This window comes from Esox lucius, chromosome 18, assembly GCF_011004845.1.
Source record: "Esox lucius isolate fEsoLuc1 chromosome 18, fEsoLuc1.pri, whole genome shotgun sequence".
NCBI lineage: Eukaryota > Metazoa > Chordata > Actinopteri > Esociformes > Esocidae > Esox > Esox lucius.
This window is the reverse complement of record NC_047586.1, coordinates 27244099-27263678: the sequence shown is the minus strand read 5'-3', so window position 1 is coordinate 27263678 and position 19580 is coordinate 27244099. Positions and strand designations below refer to the sequence as shown.

The following is a 19580-nucleotide window of genomic DNA, read 5'->3' as shown; positions in this document are numbered from 1 at the left end:
TATCAGAGTAACCGGAAAGAATGGGTTAGTTTTTCTGCATCAGTTATTGATAGAAAAATTTATGATTTTTGCAATGTTCCAAAGATGAAAATAAGCAACTCTTGAGATATATTTTATATGTTCATGAAAGGAGAGGTCAGGGTCGAGGGTAATGCCGGGGTTTCTTACAGTTTTTTGGAGCCTTGAAGTGTTCCATCTGGTCGTGGGGGCGGAGCTCATACATGCTTCCAAAGGAGAAAGCAACATGAAGTTTAGTGTGTGGTTTTATGCTGTCATCTCCTGGAAATGTATAGCAACTGCAACTGTGTAATTGATAGATAACAATTTCCTCTGGGCGCAGCATTCAGATTTCATCAGCACTAGCCATTAGAATTTACTTTTGGAATACTTTTGGAATAGCAAACACTACAAGTGACTTTTGCTGATAATTGGCCTCTGTACCCTCTACGTAGATATTCCATTGAAAATCAGCCGTTCACATCAACAACAGGCATTCACAACCAAAGAAATTACTACACCGTAGTTCTGACCAATTGTACATTTTAATGGGCAAAAACAAGGACATTTATAAGTGATCCTAAACTTTTGAACGGTATGTATTTTGCTTGGAAAAATGCCTTTCGTACTTTATGAAAATAGTTTTGCTCTTGAATTTTTATTGCGAACGCCATGGGCGCCCAGATGGACAGTCAGCTGTTTGGGAGTGTTGGCGCTGCCTAATCGCATTATCTGGCCTACGAGAAGGCAAACTAATAATCCAGTTCAATAGGCATTCTTCCGTACTTTTGGATTATTTTTGCTTATTATTAAATGCCACTCTTTATAAACCGAGACCAGATTTTTGCTCACCAAGTTCATCTCCTGGAACATAAGCTGCGGGTATGTAGGCATACCTCCTTTTCATTCGATGTCTACAGGTTTGATAAAGGAATCAATAGATTACTAAATTCGGACTTCTGGATAATTTTTTGTATTAGCTCGTTTGTTATAATACATATTATGACTATGCGAGACTATTTCATGTATTAATTAATCTGTACACAATCAATGCAAATAGAATCAAATAAGCCTTACTGACTATGCAAAGCCAATAAATAATACCAACGACGGCTAATGTGCCATTAACGATTTCAGAGCAGAGAAGAACGCATTCTAGAGTTGGAGACTGAAAATGCCCTTCTTCACCTTAGACTCGCAGAGGTGAGTTAAATCAGCCAATAATTAAAATATTTTTTTTGTTATAGCCTGGACTGTCATTCCTCAAGAGTCCAGTGCCTACAATTTAAGTAGCCAACCTTTGGCCCAGAAAATATACACAATGTAAGGGAAGGATTGGCTCCTGTTGGACAAGCTTACTCCCAGGAGGATTTAGGATTTAGCCCAAGGCTGTAGCCATGGAGTCAACATTGGGGGGACCAAATCAGCCAGAAATGTTTAGAATATTTATAAGACTCTAAACCATCAATATTTACACAATCTGATATCACCCTGTTGGTATTGTTCCAAAAACATCATAATTAATGTTGCTCCAGGACCATTAACTGACCTGTAGTTAGTTGGTTACCCCAGTCCAAAGACAGAATCCCTGCCCCCCACCCTTTGACCTAACCCTAACCTCAGAGACACCTGTGCCTAAACCTAACCTTAGTGGTACCTGTGCCAATATGAATTATTATGTTGTCAGAACAACACTTGGCAATATCAGATTAGTCATCAATATTTGCTCCTTTTCTCACTCAACTCCATGTCACCTGCTCTCCCTGCCCTGTTGGCATCCTATTAACATCTCTCCCTTCTCTTGCTTTACTCTGAACACATCAGAATGAACATGAAAGAAATATCAGTAAACAAGTTTCCTACCATGATGTTCAGGAATGGATTACTAACCATTTCTGATCTGAATTGCAATGATTATTATATAAATAAACATTGACTCACTCAAGTAACGGATTACAAAAAACTGTAACTGTAATCCGTTACTTTACCAACAAAAATATTGTAATCGAATTACAGATACTTGTACATACAAATGTATGATTACTTTTGGATTACTTAAGTTGAAAAATTATATTTGCGCAAAATAATAATGACAAGTTGTATGTTTGAGTTTATTATTTAATGTTATAAAAACATTGTTATTTGAACCAAAATATGAATTGCGCACCTTAGTTATGTGTGATCATCATGCGTGCAAAGGTGGACGCGCATAACCAGTTTAGTGACGGAGGAAGCACTAGTTTAAATTTCTCAGTTTTGGTTGGTTGGATGACTGGTAAAAGAGTCATATAAAATGTTATTTAGTTATCTATTCGAAGCATTATTCCCAGAACAACGTTAGGCAGTAGACCTACCTGGTGTTATATCTTTTTCAAGTTTCAAGGTTTATTTGTCAAATGCCCTGAAGAACACAGCCAGGAGTTGCACCGAATACCTTTTACAGGAATTGTTTAATAGATTAGGCAAATGCCTTCCATATAAAACATTATATGGAATTTACCACAACATTTGAGGAGAAAAGGTGTGTTGGGAAGCACTCTGCCAAAGGATATTTGCATTTGACGCGGCCACATAAATTCTGTCCATACAGGTAGGCCATGTGATTCTGCTTGCTTTGCATTTCTGAAAATTGTATTCATTGGTTATCATTGGTTGCTGACGTCATTTACTTTAAGCTAAGAGTGCAGATTTATAATCACAGTTTATTTCTTTCATTTGCGTTTTGAAAATCCATCACTAGTGGCCATAATAATCGCCGGTTACGTTCGCAAGGGAAAATCGTATTTCTATGCGGGTGTTCAGGATTGCAAACGTGCATTTGCGTGCCGGGGGTTACTGCAACATTTTGACAATGTTGGTTGTGGAGCAAGACTACTACAGATTTAGTTTATGTGCGAAAAGCTACGGATATCTTAATTTTTATATTCAATTACTTTGAGAAATTGCCATTTATTTTTCAACAATGTTTTGAAGCAATTAAAAACATGACTATAACACAAATAATAGAACAAGCTTAAGCATCATTAGATTTCGGGTTATGTTCAGATAAAAAGTAAGATTCTGGAAGATAGAGGTTCATTAGATTAATTGGAATGACTGAATATCTGGCAGACCTTTAGAGTGTAATGTAGAGATGTAGCCCAATCTTATTGAAGTAATAAGCAATGATTTAGAAACCCATTGCCAAAGGCACTGTAGCCTACACAACCCATAAGGTAAAATGAGAATTCTATTTCTGGCCAGCTATGATCCCGCAAAAGATGTTCAGTTGGTTATAGGCTATTCCTATTTGTTTTTCAATGCCTCTTAATATGAAAGTAATCTAAAAGTAATTCAAAGTAATCAGATAATTTTACTGAGTTTGAGTAATTAAAAAGTTACATTACTGATTACAAATGTGGACAGGTAACTTGTAACTGTAACGGATTACACTTTCAAAGTAAACTACCCAACCCTGCAAATAACACATGCAGCGCAACATAAATGATTGACACTTGACTCAGACATCACGTGGGCTGACATTTCTAACAAAATCATTAAAGCACACAACTATTCTTATAAAGCTGACACATTTGTTCTTAAAGGAAACTTCCAGCAATCATTTAAATTGGCAACCTTTTTCAAATAAGATATAATGATGAGGCCTATACAGAGATATTTTGTGTTTATTTTTTTTCAACTCCACAATTTTGTGATATCAAATTCCAACAGACCCAAGAAAGTCACTGTTAAGATGTGTTTCCAATGCAACTGCAATGCTGTTTTGGTTCTTATCACACTGCTTGCTCAACCAAAAAGTCTAGACCAACCTCACAGTTGCCCAATAAATTGCTACAGCATGGTGAGGAAAGGAAGTCCAATGTGTTTACTAACTCTCCAAACCCAGATGGTGATGGCCAGTTGTTCTGCCTTCCAAGAGACCCCTTGACTAATCTGTGTACATGATTCAAAATATAGTCTCCCATTGATGCAGCTAACTCCAAGGCAATGACTAACATAAAGTAAAATATTAAAATAAACATATAAAATCTTTATCCAAACCCGGATTTGTAATAAAGACCCTAAAAATGAAGAACACATATTTGGTCACAGTAGAATTTGAGATAAATTCACATTCAATGTTAAGGGTAACCTCATTTAACAAATCACACAAAATGTTTAACTTAGGATCATCTACAAATGAAAATTCCAGACTACTGGCAGCCTACATAGGACAAGTCGTCCCACAAAATTAAGCCCAAGAGGTGACTGAAAGATGCTCATAAAAGTCTCTAAGGACCCCAGGGTAACAGAAAGGGCCTCTCTTCAGGCCTCTCTTGCCACAATCAATGTTGAAGTACAATATCAAAACACAATGATGTGGCATCTAGAATTGCGTCTGGCATTTCAGTCAAACAACTCCACCTTCTGACTCATCTGTCCAGGGTATATTGCTCCAGTTGTTTTGGTGTTTAACCAGATGCTGTCTGGTCACAATGCCAGACGCCATGTTTGGTTAAAACAAAACACTGCCTTTGAACAGAAGAACCTCATAAATCATGGAGGCGGTGGTATTATGGTTTTGGGCTGCTTTGCTGCTTCAGGGCTTGGCCAACTTGCCATCAATGAATCAACCATGAATTCCATGTTGTACCCGGGAAGTTTTGAGGAGAATGTGAGACCATTCTTTTAAAAAGCTAAAGGGGATGAAGATGACGTAACCAGGAAGTCACATAAGTGAGGGCAAACTCCCAGGTAAGCAATTATAATCCCACATTTTTTTTTAAAGACAAACACACACAAACAGTGTTGGGGAACATTACTTTTCAAAGTAACTAATTACAGATAATAGTAACAGTTCCCATAAAGTAACTAGTTACGTTACAAAGTTTGCTTGCTGTAGAAAGTAAGGCGTTAACTTACTTAAATTGCTTAACTTTAAGATAAGTCCTTTGATTCTATATTCACTTGTTGGTCACTTATGCTCAAAAGCCAGAAATGTAATGGGACGTTGTATAATTACGTAGTCAGGTATTGCATAGTCAGTGTCATTCAACAGCAAATAACATTAGCCTATCAATCATTATACAGCAAGAGTGAGCAATCCAATTATCTCAAGTAATCATATACCATACTGCCAAATAATATTTGCTGTTGGCGCACATTTAAGTTGTTTTGCACACGTGTTTTCAACGTGCTGTTTCCTCTTGGCTTAAATAATGAAATAAAATGAAGAAACTAAAAATAAACTTTCAAAAGTCTGAACTTAAAGCCAATCCATTTATTAACATAACGAAAAATATAACATTTCTCAAAATAAACTTAACTTTCAGTGTCCATGATTTGCCTACACGCCGTGTCTCACGCTCAAAAACCATGCACCTCGCTGTGCGCCACACCTGCACTAATTAGCCGTCGTCTTAAGAAGACTTGTGGCAGATCACAGCGCCAACCCATCCCAATACACGGAATGGCTCCAACATTTGCGTTTAGTTCTTCAATCATGAATCTCTTAAATCAATAAATTATTTTGTGTTGCAAGTGCCTCCACATTTTCAGGCCAGGCTTATTATACAGCCTATATTTGCAGACTTCAATACTAGATAGATCTATTTTGGTGAACAATGAGGAACAAATATAACAACTGTAGCATTGTACACTGATAAAAATACCTTCTAAACAAGAAAACAGCTATTTGAAATCTCTTTGCAATAATGTGCATAATCCATTAATGTTTCATGGCTTAATTCAAAAGTGAATAATTACTAAATCTGTTTTTGAAATTATTCAGAAAAATTGCATTTAGAAACATAACATGTATATAGATGTTAGCTTACTATAAACTATAGTACACAAAAGAAAATGTTCCTCTGCTTATATAAACAACCTCTATAAAACCACTATTAACACCTCCCATATACAAATACAATGTGGGCTACATAACGTTTATTAACAGAATGAAAGCATACTCTTGTGAATCCCAAACAAGCCCTGCTGCCCTATTACTTTTGTTTAAGTGCCATTCTGATTGAACAATCGTTTGCCTGGAAATTATGGAGGATGTTTTGGGATCAACTTTTGTTGTCCTAAAGAGGATGATTTCTTATCAAACTTTGGTTTGGCTGTGGACAGGGGTGCCGACCCCCTGGCAGTGAAGGAGGACTTCGAGTGGCATCTTCACCCCGACATTGTGGCCGAGCTCTGGAGGCGCTTCGGGAGGGCGCAGGTGGACTTGTTTGCGTCCCAGGAGGACGCGCACTGCCCACTGTGGTACTCTCTGCGTGCACAGAACAGGCCCCCGCTGGGCGTGGACGCGTTGGCTCATCGGGCGTAGCCGAGAGTGCTGTTGTACGCTTTTCCCCCTCTGCAGTGCATTCTCCCTGTCATGTCTCGGGTGCGGTCGGAAGGGCTGTCGCTCATCCTGATCGCCCCTTTTCGCCCAGGTGCTCTGTGGTTTGCGGAGGCGGCCCAGATGGCAGTGGGGACGCCGTGGCCGATCCCTTACCGCCACGGGGCGTTGTCGCAGGCGAACGGCTTGATAGGGGCGTTCCCTGTGCTGGGCCAGCCGCTGCGGGCTTGGCTCCAGAAAGGGCCAGGCTGCGGCGTCAGGGACTGACTGCGGAAGTGGGCGCGACCATTCTGGGCGCGAGGGCAGCCTCAACGTTGGCTAGTTACTCTAGCCGCTGGGGTGTCTTTGCCCGCTGGTGTGAGGACAGGGGTGTTGACCCCCTCTGTTGTGACATCGGCAGTGTCCTGTCGTTCCTGCAGAGTCTCTTTGAGCAGCTGAGGTCCCCTGGCACGCTGAAGGTGTACGCTTGTGCCATTTCGGCGTGTCATGAGGGTTTCTGGCGTGTCTGTGTTTAGTCACTGCTTGGTTAAACGGTTTCTGGCTGGGTCCCGCCGTCTCCGACCGGTGGCCCGGCGGACGTTGCCTCAGTGGGATTTGGCGTTGGTTCTGGAGGCGCTGTGTGATGCGCCGTTCGAACCTATTGACCAGATACCGTTGAAGATGCTGTCCCTTAAGAAGGCCCTTTTGTTGGCCCTGACCTCTGCTAAGAGGGTCAGTGACCTTTGTGCGCTTTCGACGCAGCCTGGCTGTCTCACCATTAATGGTGATGGCAGCAGGGCAGTGTTGCTCCCTAACCCGGCATTTCTGCCCAAGGTGATCAAGGCGTCGTTTCGTTCCACGAAGATGGTGTTGTGGGCATTTCCTCCCCCTCCCCATGCGGGTGCGAGGGAGGAGAGGTTGCATCGTCTGTGCCCGGTCCGCGCTTTGGCACAGTATGTGCTGCGCACGGCCGCGGTGCGGTCCGCACCCCAACTCTTTGTGTGTGGGCCAGCCGTTGTCGAAACAGCGTCTGTCTCATTGGTTGTGTGAGGCGATTGATCTTGCCTACACGTCACGTGGTGTCCCTACGCCTAGTGGGTTCGTGGCCCACTCCACGCGAGGTGGCGGCCTCGGTTGCACTGTTTAAGGACGTGGGGGTGGAGGACATTTGTGTGTACTTGCGTGACATGGCCACAGGCACGTTGGCCCACTCTGTGCTCAGCGTGGCTGAGTCTGGGGTGTGAGTTGGGTCCGTCAAGCTACTGGGACGGCTCATTGACATGGGTCCGTTCGCGGCTCCGGTATGCCTGTGCACTTGAATGTGGGACGCTCGCCTTTGATGTGCTTGAGCGTCTACTTGGGCGCCGAGTCCGGGTCTCGGCGTGTTCTCTGGGCTGGCCTCGGATGCTCCGATTCAGTCGAGACTGATTGAGGAGGTACTGGATGGGTTGGTGTTGTGGGTACATTCGTTTGGGGGCTGTGATCAGCGCACAACCGGATGTGCTTGGTGTGATCCGGATGGAAGCGGCTGGGTGGCGTGGGTATTCCACGCCCGAGCAGTCCTGTGGGCACTTATCTCTTTCGTGAGGTGGGTGACAGGCAGGGAGTACATCTTGGGCTCGCTCGCTTTGCCCTAAACCAATAGGAGCGAAGCCCCTATGGGCAAAGCTTCACAATATAGAACAATGGTTACTTTCGTAACCCCAGTTCTATAAGTGGAGCGTCGCCCATAGGGTTCATGCCCAGTCACTGACTGCTTTTCTCGTGAAGAAAGGTATGTCGGGAGGCAGATTGGGGTGTGTGCACTGCTTTTATAGCCATGGGGCAGATGGCCTAGAGCAATGCTATTTGCATATTTAAATTTTCAGTGACTGGCGATTGGCAGAGAGGGGAAACCAATAGGAGCGAAGCCCCTATGGGTGACGTTCCACACATAGAACTGGGGTTACGAACGTTACCATCAAAGGTTTTTACAATGGTTTTGATTGGTCGTCAGCTCTTCCAGGAAATGTTAAGATGCTCTATTGTAGTCGCAAATATAATTTGTTTTTGTGTATTAGTGTTGGCTGCCTGTTGGTACGTAAGTAACACTTCTTGCCCCGATTTTAAAGCTTTCTACCTGGTTAATATCACAGTGTTGTCTTGAAACAATTACAATCAGGAAATAAAGTTATAACCACTTTTTGAGCTAAATGCGAGTAAATAACAGCGCAGTCTGACCAGCCATTGTTACGTTACTGGTAGCTAGGCATGCTAATGGTGCGTTCTAAACAAGACGTTCTAATCACACTGGTGTGATCGCATGCTTCAGGGACCACTCTAGCTTGATCACACTGGTGTGATCGTACGCGTCACACGGTTAACACCTTTTTGTTTTCATTTGGAATCTACTCATATGAAATGGTTCTTTAATTTATATTCACTCAATGCCAAACATAGTTATATTTAATTAATATTATTGCTTGTAATCTGTTGCCTTAATTTTATTAAGTAGATATGGTGTATCTTTTTTTTACAGTGAACTTATTTGAATCATTTTCTCTGAAGATAACTCTTCTGTTTCACTTAGTTGTATTTGCTCAAAGGAATTGTGTAATATACTACGCCACACCTACAATATAATTTCCCAATATGCATTGCCCTTTTAAGTGAACTCTAGAGTTACCACACATCACTGTATTTGTTAATGAGACATGGTTATTTAACACATTTATTATCTATCATGTATTCCTGTTATCAATTCTATGCCAACAGTAATAATATTGAAATGTGAATACTTAACATATTCATGAACCCTTTTTTGCTGTCTAGTAACCCACAGTTCATGGACTATTCAGATGCCCTCAAAATATTCTGTGCTGTCAGATTGGAATCAGATTGGTATCCAGGAAGTGTTGAAGTCTAACATTTCCTGAGTTGGTTTATTGGAAAGGAGAATAACACACCAGGAGTCAGGTCAATTACCTGCTTTTGGAGACAAAGTGTCGCCGCACAATGTCTGAACATGAACAGTCATAACAGCATTATTTATACTTCAAACACGCCTAAAAAGTGGGGGCGTTAAGGTAGCCAAGCAGTGTGCCATTGGTCCAATTTATGTTCTATACCTTACATGTGTAAATGCAGCACAAGCGTCATATATGGGCTTTATGTCTTCAGCTTTGAAGTTCCTCAGTATGTGTGTGCGTTGTCAATCTGTGTCCTGTTCCCTGTTTGTCTGAGATACACAAGCTAAATCTACTTCCTCTTCCTAGCAACTGCCTAAATAATGGGTCGTGCTGTTCCAGTAGAGGCATCAGCATCCCCAGTGGCGGTCCTGGAGCCTTCTCAATGGCTGTAGAGATCACTCTCATGGCGAGCCCTCTTATGCATGGGATACAACAACACCCACAAGTAACCATTATAGCACAAAATGTAGCAAGCGATAAAAGAACAGACATTATCAAACCTTTCCACTGGCCGAACATCGAGGTCATCCATTCCTCCAGTGGATTATCTACCCCAGACCTTTCTCTGTACAGTACCTTGGCTCCGACCACTTTCGGTTGATGACCTTCAGCAGCACCCACTCCGCCTGGGGCAGGTTCTGGTCCAGCGGGTGCAGGTTCCTCCGTTCTCCGACTCTGGACTGGCTGATGCCAGCATTGCTTTAACTAAAATACATTTGTTCAATGGTTAACCGTTTGTCCGTTTGTCCGTTTGACTTCCGGGGAGAGTATCTGCTGGCGTTGTTTCTGAATTGCCGCTTTTCCTTAGAAACTGTCCTTGTAACGTATTGTTTGTCTTTTGTTTTTATGAGTTTGCTTTATGTTATTGTCTTTACCCTCTGGCTATTCTGGATGTGAGGGGTCACGTGAGGGGGGTCTGGCGGAGGAAAGTACGGCTCGAGGAGGGAGGTCCACGCCCTCCACTTGAAGTACTGTGACAAAATGCCCTGTTTATCCGGCTTTTCCGGTATCAGTAGTCCACAGTATATCTCCGCTATTTCACCCTTCACTGGTTGTACCAGGTACTGCCCTTTGCGTGTGGTTTCAGGTCCGCAGACCGCCAATGTCCCGTCCGGTAACGTAACAGTTAGTCCATCTGGAGAACATAAAATAGTAACAGTTTTATCAACAAGTCTCTCCCCAATAAGTTCACTGGTGTGTTTGCCGACACCACATACGGATGGCTGAGGGCCTGTTTACCCAGTATCGTTTTAAGAGGAAACGTCACTGGCAAAGTCTGTCCCACCCCTTCAAACCCCACAACCTCCACTGTCTTAGAGGATAATAGTCCTGTGGCGGAAGGGGCGGTGATGGTGGAAAAAGTGGTACCTGTGTTGACCAGAAAAGGGAAGTCCCTCCCGTCAACATTCAGGGACAGCATAGGGTCTGCCTTTCCCCCGCTGTCCCCTCCCCTCCCTGTGGACCGTCATTCCTGGTCCCACCCTCCCTCATAAGAGAGTGGGTACTGGCCAGGCGCACTAGGTGGTGGGACGGCGTGTGGGTTGGGGACTGGCGCTGCCCCTTGATTTGGGTAACCTCTGCCTCTTCCGGCATTCTGTGGGCACTCCCTGGATCAGTGGTTCGGGTCCCCACACGTAAAACAAGCTCCGTATGGGACTTGGGCTTCCGGAGCCCCTCTACCTCTATCCCTCCCCCTCCCATAACCTACCCTCGGAGTCCCTGGTCGATAGGGCGCGTTGAATGCCCCCCGGCCTTCACCGTGAGTGAATGCCCACCGTGAGGTTGGGGTGTCCATGTGGGAACAGGGTATAAATCGGGTGCGTCAGGTTCTCTCGAGCCTAGGGCTGCCATCTGTCTGTGTCTCTTTCTCCCTTCATTTACTTTCGCTTTTGCCTCTCCCAGCTGTAAGCGCAGCAGTATCTCTTTCAGTTCCTCTATCTGCTTCTCTTTTTCTGACTCCTTGTCCTTAGCTCTCTGCAAATGGTGTACCACATGCCTTTCCCACACATGCCTTTCCCCGGAAAATCTGGGTTAGCCATCAATGCCTCTTTTATTTTCACCTCCCTTCTAAACCACTCCTGCTGCAGACCTCCCTTCCCCGGGTGGTGCCCTGTGTTTTTGGCCCATGTTTCTTTACACGCTTCTAGATACTGTCTAGGGTGTTGGTCTTTTTCCCAAGGTAACTTGGGTACCGGGGCCCCAGCCGGCAAGGGGAATCGTTACCTCAAGGCTGCGGCTATGCGTCCGACCACCTGACTGGAAGGGGTGTCGTCAGGGTTCCGCCCAGGCTATCTCATTCATAGCCTGGGCGGACATGGCTCGGGCAGCTACTGCCCTCCAGTCCCCCAATGCCAACATTTGACCGGCTGTGAGTTTGTCAAATTGCGTCAACCATAGTCCACCTCCCTCTCCCATCGGGGGTACTTTATCTACCAGCGCCTGTACGTCTCCCAGCCCCAATGGTTTATACCGTGGTTAGCCGCCTCCCACTCTAAAGAGAGGCAGCTGAAACTCAGCGTAACTAGCTTCCCCTTTTTCTGCTTGTGATCGTGTGTACCTTTTATTTTTAGTCTTTTGAGCTGATTCTACTGCGTCATGGTGTAATTTTTTTTCTGGTGGGGGCGAACGTGGCAGAGGGTAGTCTCTACTACTGTCTGAGTTGGGATTCTTCGTCTGAGTCAGTCCATCTCCCTACTGCTTTCCCCGTGAGTAACACCCGTCCCTTGTGTGGATTTCCCTTTTTCTGCTTATTTTTTTGTCTTTCTCGCAGTGTCACTCCCATCAGACCCCGAACCCGTGTCCTGGAACCTGTGAATCCCGTGTAGGTTAGCTGAACCGGATCGAATTCCTTCTCCTTTATCCAATCCCGGATGAGCCCCCAAAATTGTTGAAGTCTAACACTTCCCCGAGTTGGTTTGTTGGAAAGGAGAATAACACACCAGGAGTCAGGTCAATTACCGTACCGTATATTCCGTTCATTACAAAAGCTTTTGGAGACAGAGTGTCGCCACACAATGTCTAAAGTTCAATTAGTCAAATCAGCATTATTTATACTTCAAACACGCCTAAAAGTGGGGGTGGAATATGCCAAGCATGTGTGCCATTGGTCCAGTTTATGTTCTATACCTTATATGTGTAAATGCAGCACAAAGGTCATCTTGCCCTTTGGGGTTTCTGTCTTGTCTATTCTTAATCTGACACACAAGCTCAGTCTGCCCTTGTTCCTTAGAAACAGCCTAAATAAGATTTCCTGTTTTCTACTTGCAACTTTCAGTTTCAGCTTATGCTACAGACATTCAACATTTTGCTTCAATGCTCACAACAGTTTGACAGCTTATACACTCAATGTATCCACATAATATTTACTACACTGGGTAACACCCATGCCTATGCTACCACTGGTGTTACTGAAACAAATTAGCAATTAGCATTCCTAGTCGATTCAACTGTGATAACAGATACCTAGCGTATAAAACCAAAAACCAATTACGTCACCATGGGTAATTCTGTGAATGTCTAGTTATGTTCATATACACCTGAAAAGTTATTAAACTATTCAATTTAATGCCAAACGACAAGTCTACAAGAAAAAATCAGAGACTATGATTTCCTATGGGAACAGGTGTGAGATGACATGGGGATTTGACAGAACGGGGAACAACTACACATACTGTACATAGTCATTAGCATATTTTAAATTCAGTATAATTACCAAAGGACCACCAAAAATGTCTAGCGTGTCTGGGCTTCCCGTTTGGTCTATAATCAGCAAATGTGATCAGTGTCCCTTCTTTGTCTTTGAACGATAATTAGTCCATACACACAATTTGTCCAGGTGGCTGTTATCAGAAATGTAAATTTGAGCAGCGGTTATTCACGTCCTGACATTGGGCAATGGAAATGGCACAACTTACACACCGGAACCGGCAACTGCCGACCGAAACACCTCATTTTTATTAATCATCTGCGGCGATTAGGGCGGCATGCAAAGAGGCAGAAATGTTGAGCATTTTCTGTGATGTCATTCACGTTTTGGTCAACATATACTCTGAGTTGTCATTTCAGTTCACCAAGTGTGTTCATATTTTAATTTCAGTTAGTAATACGTACAACAAAAACTAAACAATGTGAAATATCGGTTTGGTATGTGTTGTGATCCAATGAATATAGTCTAGTTTAACCACACACTTTTTTGTGTGTGGAACTAAAATTGTAAACTCAGAGTTTCCCCTGGAACGGACCTTGGAGCCGTAACTATAGCAACCGGAGTAGCCTAGCACTTGATGCAACATATTGAACATGGCAAATGACAAGCCAAACTTTTATGTGCCTTCCTTTGTTTAGGGAATTATGGCAAATTCGTTTTGTTACTATATAATCTTTAGACGTTGTGTAATTTAACTCTGGGTACTCTGACACTAGCAAATCCTCCATTGTCGCGATAGTGACAAAAGCACGATCTCTGATTGGCTACCATCCAGCGGCAAGATGCAAAAGTTGAACATGGTTGAGCTTCGGCGGCAGAACCAAATATTGTCAGTGTTCCCGTGAGCGGCAGCTGTCTTGCTTCGGCTTGCCGCTGCCGCGGCTGCCAGAGTAGGAGGCCAAGCTGCCATCGAGGATTCATTGAACTTCGTGGAGAAGACAGTGGTTGCCAGTTCCGGTGTGTAAGCCCCTTTAGCATTACTTGAGTATGCTAGGTCTCTCCAGTGACTGAGAAGTAGTGTGATCAATAAAATGTGGACGCTTTTCCTTGCCGGCTGTAGGCACTTAAATTCCTTCAGGTTCTGCAACTATGCGTTAGTGACTTGCATCAATCCATGTATCGCTTTCTGCCACTTTCACTGCAGCTGAAGTTGTCAGGAGCACTCAGTATGATCCTTTCCATCTTGGATCTTTACAGCAATTCCTGCATAGGTCATTCACCACCACAAAGCCACCTGACTCAATCCTGTGGCTGCCTGCGTGTTGGAGCGCTGGTAGAGTGGCTTAGACTCTTGTGAAAAGAACTTTCAGAACATTAGTAAGACTATTATAGAATTCACATGTCCTCATTCTTTCACTGGCACGTCAACCTATTCCAGGAAAAAGGTGTGTTAGTCATTCTCAAAAGGTTGTCCAGTCACAACGTCATGAGGGGTAGAGAAAAACAACAACATTGATATTTTCTATCACCCAAGCACATCAGAACCAATGGCAGCACTTGTATCTAGGCAAACCCTGTCAGTCTGTAATTTTGCCAATCTTGATTTTAACATGCTATTAACATATTCTACTGCTTTTCTACCTGAGGCTGGTCATAACTAGCGTGTGTTGACAAATCAATTTTCAAGGCTTCTGACTTCTAACTCAGCCGTAGTGCTGTGCCTGCAAGGGAATGCTTAGACCCATTCAGAAAACACCACTGATTACCAAACAGCATTTCTTACCTTCACAGGGAGTCAACGCAACAAAATCCATCATTAGATATTGAAAAAATTTAATCTGATGAGGGCTGCCCTTCGACAGCCACAGATACACCTTTACCAATATTGTAATTAACACAGATTAGATACCTTTTACAAAATTTCTCAGCAAAAACAATTGTCAACCATCCCTCCTTTTGACACACGGGTCCTTCCTGCCATGTGTCAATTAAGCCAGAAAAAATAAAACAGGACCTCAGTATGGCTGAGCACAAATCCCCAGCCATTCACAAACCAGAGGCATCAATAAGAGAAGACACAGTCAGCATTAGGGATATGAGCTCAATATCCCATAACATGTGCATGTTGGACTCCGGCAGGGCTGCCCTTTGTCACCGGTTCTGTTCGTAATTTTTATGGACAGAATTTCTAGGCGCAGCCAGGGGCCGGAGGGTGTCAGGTTTGGGGACCACACGATTTCGTCTCTGCTCTTTGCGGATGATGTTGTCGTGTTGGCCCCTTCAAGCCAGGACCTCCAGCATGCACTTGGACGGTTTGCAGCCGAGTGTGAAGCGGTGGGGATGAAAATCAGTACCTCCAAATCCGAGGCCATGGTCATCAGTCGGAAAAGGGTGGCTTGCCCACTTCAGGTTGGTGGAGAGTGCCTGCCTCAAGTGGAGGAGTTTAAGTATCTAGGGGTCCTGTTCACGAGTGAGGGAAGGATGGAACGGGAGATTGACAGACGGATCGGTGCAGCTTCTGCAGTAATGCGGTCGATGTATCGGTCTGTCGTGGTGAAGAAAGAGCTGAGCCGTAAGGCGAAGCTCTCGATTTACCGGTCAATCTACGTTCCTACTCTCACCTATGGTCATGAGCTTTGGGTCATGACCGAAAGGACAAGATCCCGGATACAGGCGGCCGAAATGAGCTTTCTCCGCAGGGTGGCTGGGCGATCCCTTAGAGATAGGGTGAGAAGCTCGGTCACCCGGGAGGAGCTCAGAGTAGAGCCGCTGCTCCTCCACATCGAGAGGGGTCAGCTGAGGTGGCTTGGGCATCTGTTTCGGATGCCTCCGGAACGCCTTCCTGGGAAGGTGTTCCGGTCCCGTCCCACCGGGAAGAGACCCCGGGGAAGACCTAGGACACGCTGGAGGGACTATGTCTCCCGGCTGGCCTGGGAACGCCTCGGTGTCCCCCCGGAAGAGCTGGAGGAAGTGTCTGGGGAGAGGGAAGTCTGGGCATCCCTGCTTAGACTGCTGCCCCCGCGACCCGGCCCCGGATTAAGCGGAAGATGATGCGATGCGATGCGATCCCATAACAAGAATTGGCTGTGTAAAGAGGATGGAATCGAAGGAAGAAACACCAGAGCAAAGTGGTGAATAGATTCACCAGTAAAAGGAAGGAAGCCAATGTGCTTCCACAGTATGACAAAATCAAGCATGGCACCAAACGCTTAAGGAGAACCAATACAGATCAAAGTAGATTCATGGATCCAGACTCCAGTTATCCAATACAAGCTCAGGTATAAGCAAACAACTCAACTGCTTGTACAGTAAGCTGAGAGCAGACGTGTGCTCTCCCCAAGGCATGAGCAACAACAACCGCATATTGGAATGGCCAGAAACAGCACAGGAATCTGAACCATCGTAAAACTAGTCAATGGAGATCTCAGTGAAAACGACATGAGATATAATGATTAAGACAATCAGATGTGTATAGTCTTATTCTTTACCAGCCAGCTGTAGGGAAAAGCAACAGGGTTAAGAAAAATTAAACATTGCAACAAAACACATGAAATAATAAAAGTAATGTTCTGTTATTTCAACAGCCAAGTGAGAGACGTGCAGTCCCGGTCTTTTTGATAGAGACATTCACAACCAGGTCAATTACTGCTACTACTACATCAAGTCGTTTAAAACTGTACCCCTGACAGAAAACCATTATTTTCAAATACTAACAGGTGAAAAAGGCAGGGTGATCGGGTAGGCCTAAACATGGCACAGACAGGACCGCATATTTTAGCTCCAGGAAGGCCTTAAACAATAAAATCAGAGACCACCATTTTGGAGGTTCAACTAAGGTCTCTCAGCAGCCACATTAGGGAGACTAAGTCCATGAGCTGCAAAACCCGACCACCTAAACAAACAAACAAATAAACAAAAAAACATAATATGCCATTAAGTGAAGGGCATGGCCATTTTCTGAAAACTTGTGCCCAATCAGTGGAGAGGGAGCGACCCTCAGAATTGACATCATGACAAAGGTACATTATACTAGCGATACAAGGCTAGGCTATAAAGAAAAAAAACTGTATGACTTATCAGCAAAACAACAACAATGAAAATAAAATGACAGTCTTGCAGACATCCATTTAGGGGAAACATAAAGTATCAACATACAGTATCAATGAGCAGCCCTATGGAGGATTAAAGGGCCTCAGATTGTAAAACAGGGAGTGGAAAAAATAACATTGAGCCACAGTGGACACTACATGGCATCTCAAACCTTATCCAACATTTCCTTATTTTTTTTTAGCTACAACACAATACAGGACTGAGAATCAGTTTACACAAAGATAATGAAATAAATCAAAACCCAAGAAAAACAGATAAAACACAATCTACCAGAACGAAAACCTAAAATTGAGAAAGGATGGTAACAAGGTACAAAGGTACTCTATCATTAACAGTTTAATTTGACGAGCTTTTGATTTCTTTTTTCTTTTTTTTTATAATGATAAAAAAATTGATTCTTCTCCTGACCAGAAGAATCAATGTACTACATGGGGAGTCGCAGGTTTCATGGACAGCACTGTGATAAACCAAGGCATCAATACTAGCTGTCAGCTGTTGCACTCAGCTGTCATTGGGATTCAAATGGTGGTCCACATAAGCTAAAGTTGTTTTACGATTTGTTCAGTGTTGCATGTCTTATCAATGTCCGTTTAAGCCTTTGTACAGAGCTTCAGGGAAAAGTGGCATCTGTCATTAAGAAGTAGGAATGTCTTCCTGGGCCTGAGACCCAGTTTGAGGCATGTTGGCTAGTAGCCACATTGGGTCCCCTGCTGGTCATGGCCTCATTCTCATCCAATTCCCCCTTCTTGTTCTTGGTTTTGCCCTCTTCGGAACTCGGTGTCGCCTGTAGCTCAGTCTTTTGGTAAATGTCTTCCCGTGGTAATTCCATTCATGTGTTCTCCTATTCCCATAGTTTCCTTCAAAACATCTGTAACACCTTCATATCGTCATCACATTCCCATCTTCCAGAGACTTTTAACCTACCACCGCTCCAACTCCAATCCCCCACTGCGCCCTGTCATAAAGTTGCTGTGGCCATGCTAAAAGGCCCAGATTCCTGTGAGGACAGAGTTAGGCGGGGGAAGGATGCAATCTGTCTTCTTTATCTCATCATCTCAGTTAAACGTTCCACAGTCTTATCTTAATCACTTTCAACATCATTGCAGCGCCATTTCGGCTTGCGTCTGCCTTTATCTTCAACAAGCTTTTTCCGTCCGCAAACTTACTGCTAATTCACATCCACTTTCTTTTTGCTTTTCTACTCCATCCCATTTACCAAAATAAACATGGTTTCAGAATTTTAAAACTATAGACCCAAGACCATCAGTCCGCATCGGGCGTAATGTACGAATGTAAACACATTAACTCCAGGAGATGCAACTATTAGCCATCTTTTAATGTAGAAATCCCCACTTATTATACATTTTCTAATCTTATTTGGGCTCTTGCACAATAGGCAACTCATTATTAATCCCATCCTTTCTCAACTACTTACAACTTATGTTTTTCAATAATATAACCAAAAAGGATATCTCTAATATTTTCATACTCCATCTAATTAGTTTAAATAATAGTTCTGCAAATGTCATGATAAATCATTCCACATTCGCTATATGTTTGGAAAAAAAGTATAGAATCAATACTCAAACTGTCAACAATTTAACTTTGATACTTCAATGAGGTGATTAACTTCCCTGAGGAAAGTTAGTCTCCACACATGGTAGGCCAACTCCACCGCCACACGAGGTTAAATTGTTTTAAAAAATATATACATAAATCCTCCCCTGATGTATTACATCGATATCACTGCCAATCTCCCTCTTTTTTTTTCACAAGGGTTACATTTCCACATGGAGTACAGAGCAACCAAACAAGAATCAACAAAAGAACCACCAAAACTAGAAAACAAAAAAAGTCACTCAAAAAACACATTCATACCACGCATACCAGGTCTGTTAACTGACTCTGACATGGACAGTTTCAACCTATTGGTATATCAGGACTTCTAGAACAGATGTTTTCGGGGTTCACACAGAAACCCCAGGTACCTCCTGCGAATCAAAATCCCTGTACACTCTTGGGAATCACACAGAAATCCCAGTCCACACAGGACATGATGTTAAAACCGACACTCACACAGATATGTCAGAGTTTCTAAAACTGACACTCACACAGAATTGCCGTTATGTGGTACTTTCATGGCCTGTTAAACTATTCCCCCGAAGCAGCCACCCATAAAACGTCCCTCACCTATTCCGTAGAGAAAGCCGTTCCCCCTGAGCTATCATGGTAATTTTTTTTTAATACATCCAAATTTAACCATCGCTATTCGTGACGCTAAATGTAAAATAAAATGTAATCGGTCTTGAGTCTAAAGTTCTTTGAAGGTTTTAAAATGTTTACACGCGCATGGGATAATCTATATACGGCCACCTAGTATGGCCGCACTCCGAGTAATTAAAGAATCTAGGTACGGCAGGCGTCTTTGTAGCTTCTTCACTGGCCATGCTCCCTACTCAAATTACTCGCACACTGAACACAGAACACATGCTAGGTCATTCTCTGGTCAAGCTAAGATCTCTTCAACATATAAACAGAGGACCCTATTGTCTGTTAATTACTCATTTACCTA

At 43.5% G+C, this 19580-nt stretch overlaps 1 protein-coding gene across 2 annotated transcripts in view; it reads left to right on the top strand.

Moving 5' to 3' along the window:
- The first annotated feature begins 349 nt into the window (after positions 1-349).
- Positions 350-19580, top strand: part of kif25 (kinesin family member 25) — an 83436-nt gene continuing 64205 nt past the window's right edge. The window contains exons 1-2 of one of the 2 annotated variants that reach the window (XM_029114698.2): positions 350-879; positions 1135-1200. In XM_029114698.2, coding sequence (XP_028970531.2) covers positions 811-879; positions 1135-1200 — 135 coding nt within the window. In that variant the 5' untranslated portion in view covers positions 350-810. The remainder of the gene's footprint in view (positions 880-1134; positions 1201-19580) is intronic. The other variant, XM_034287885.1, reaches the window with a different exon arrangement.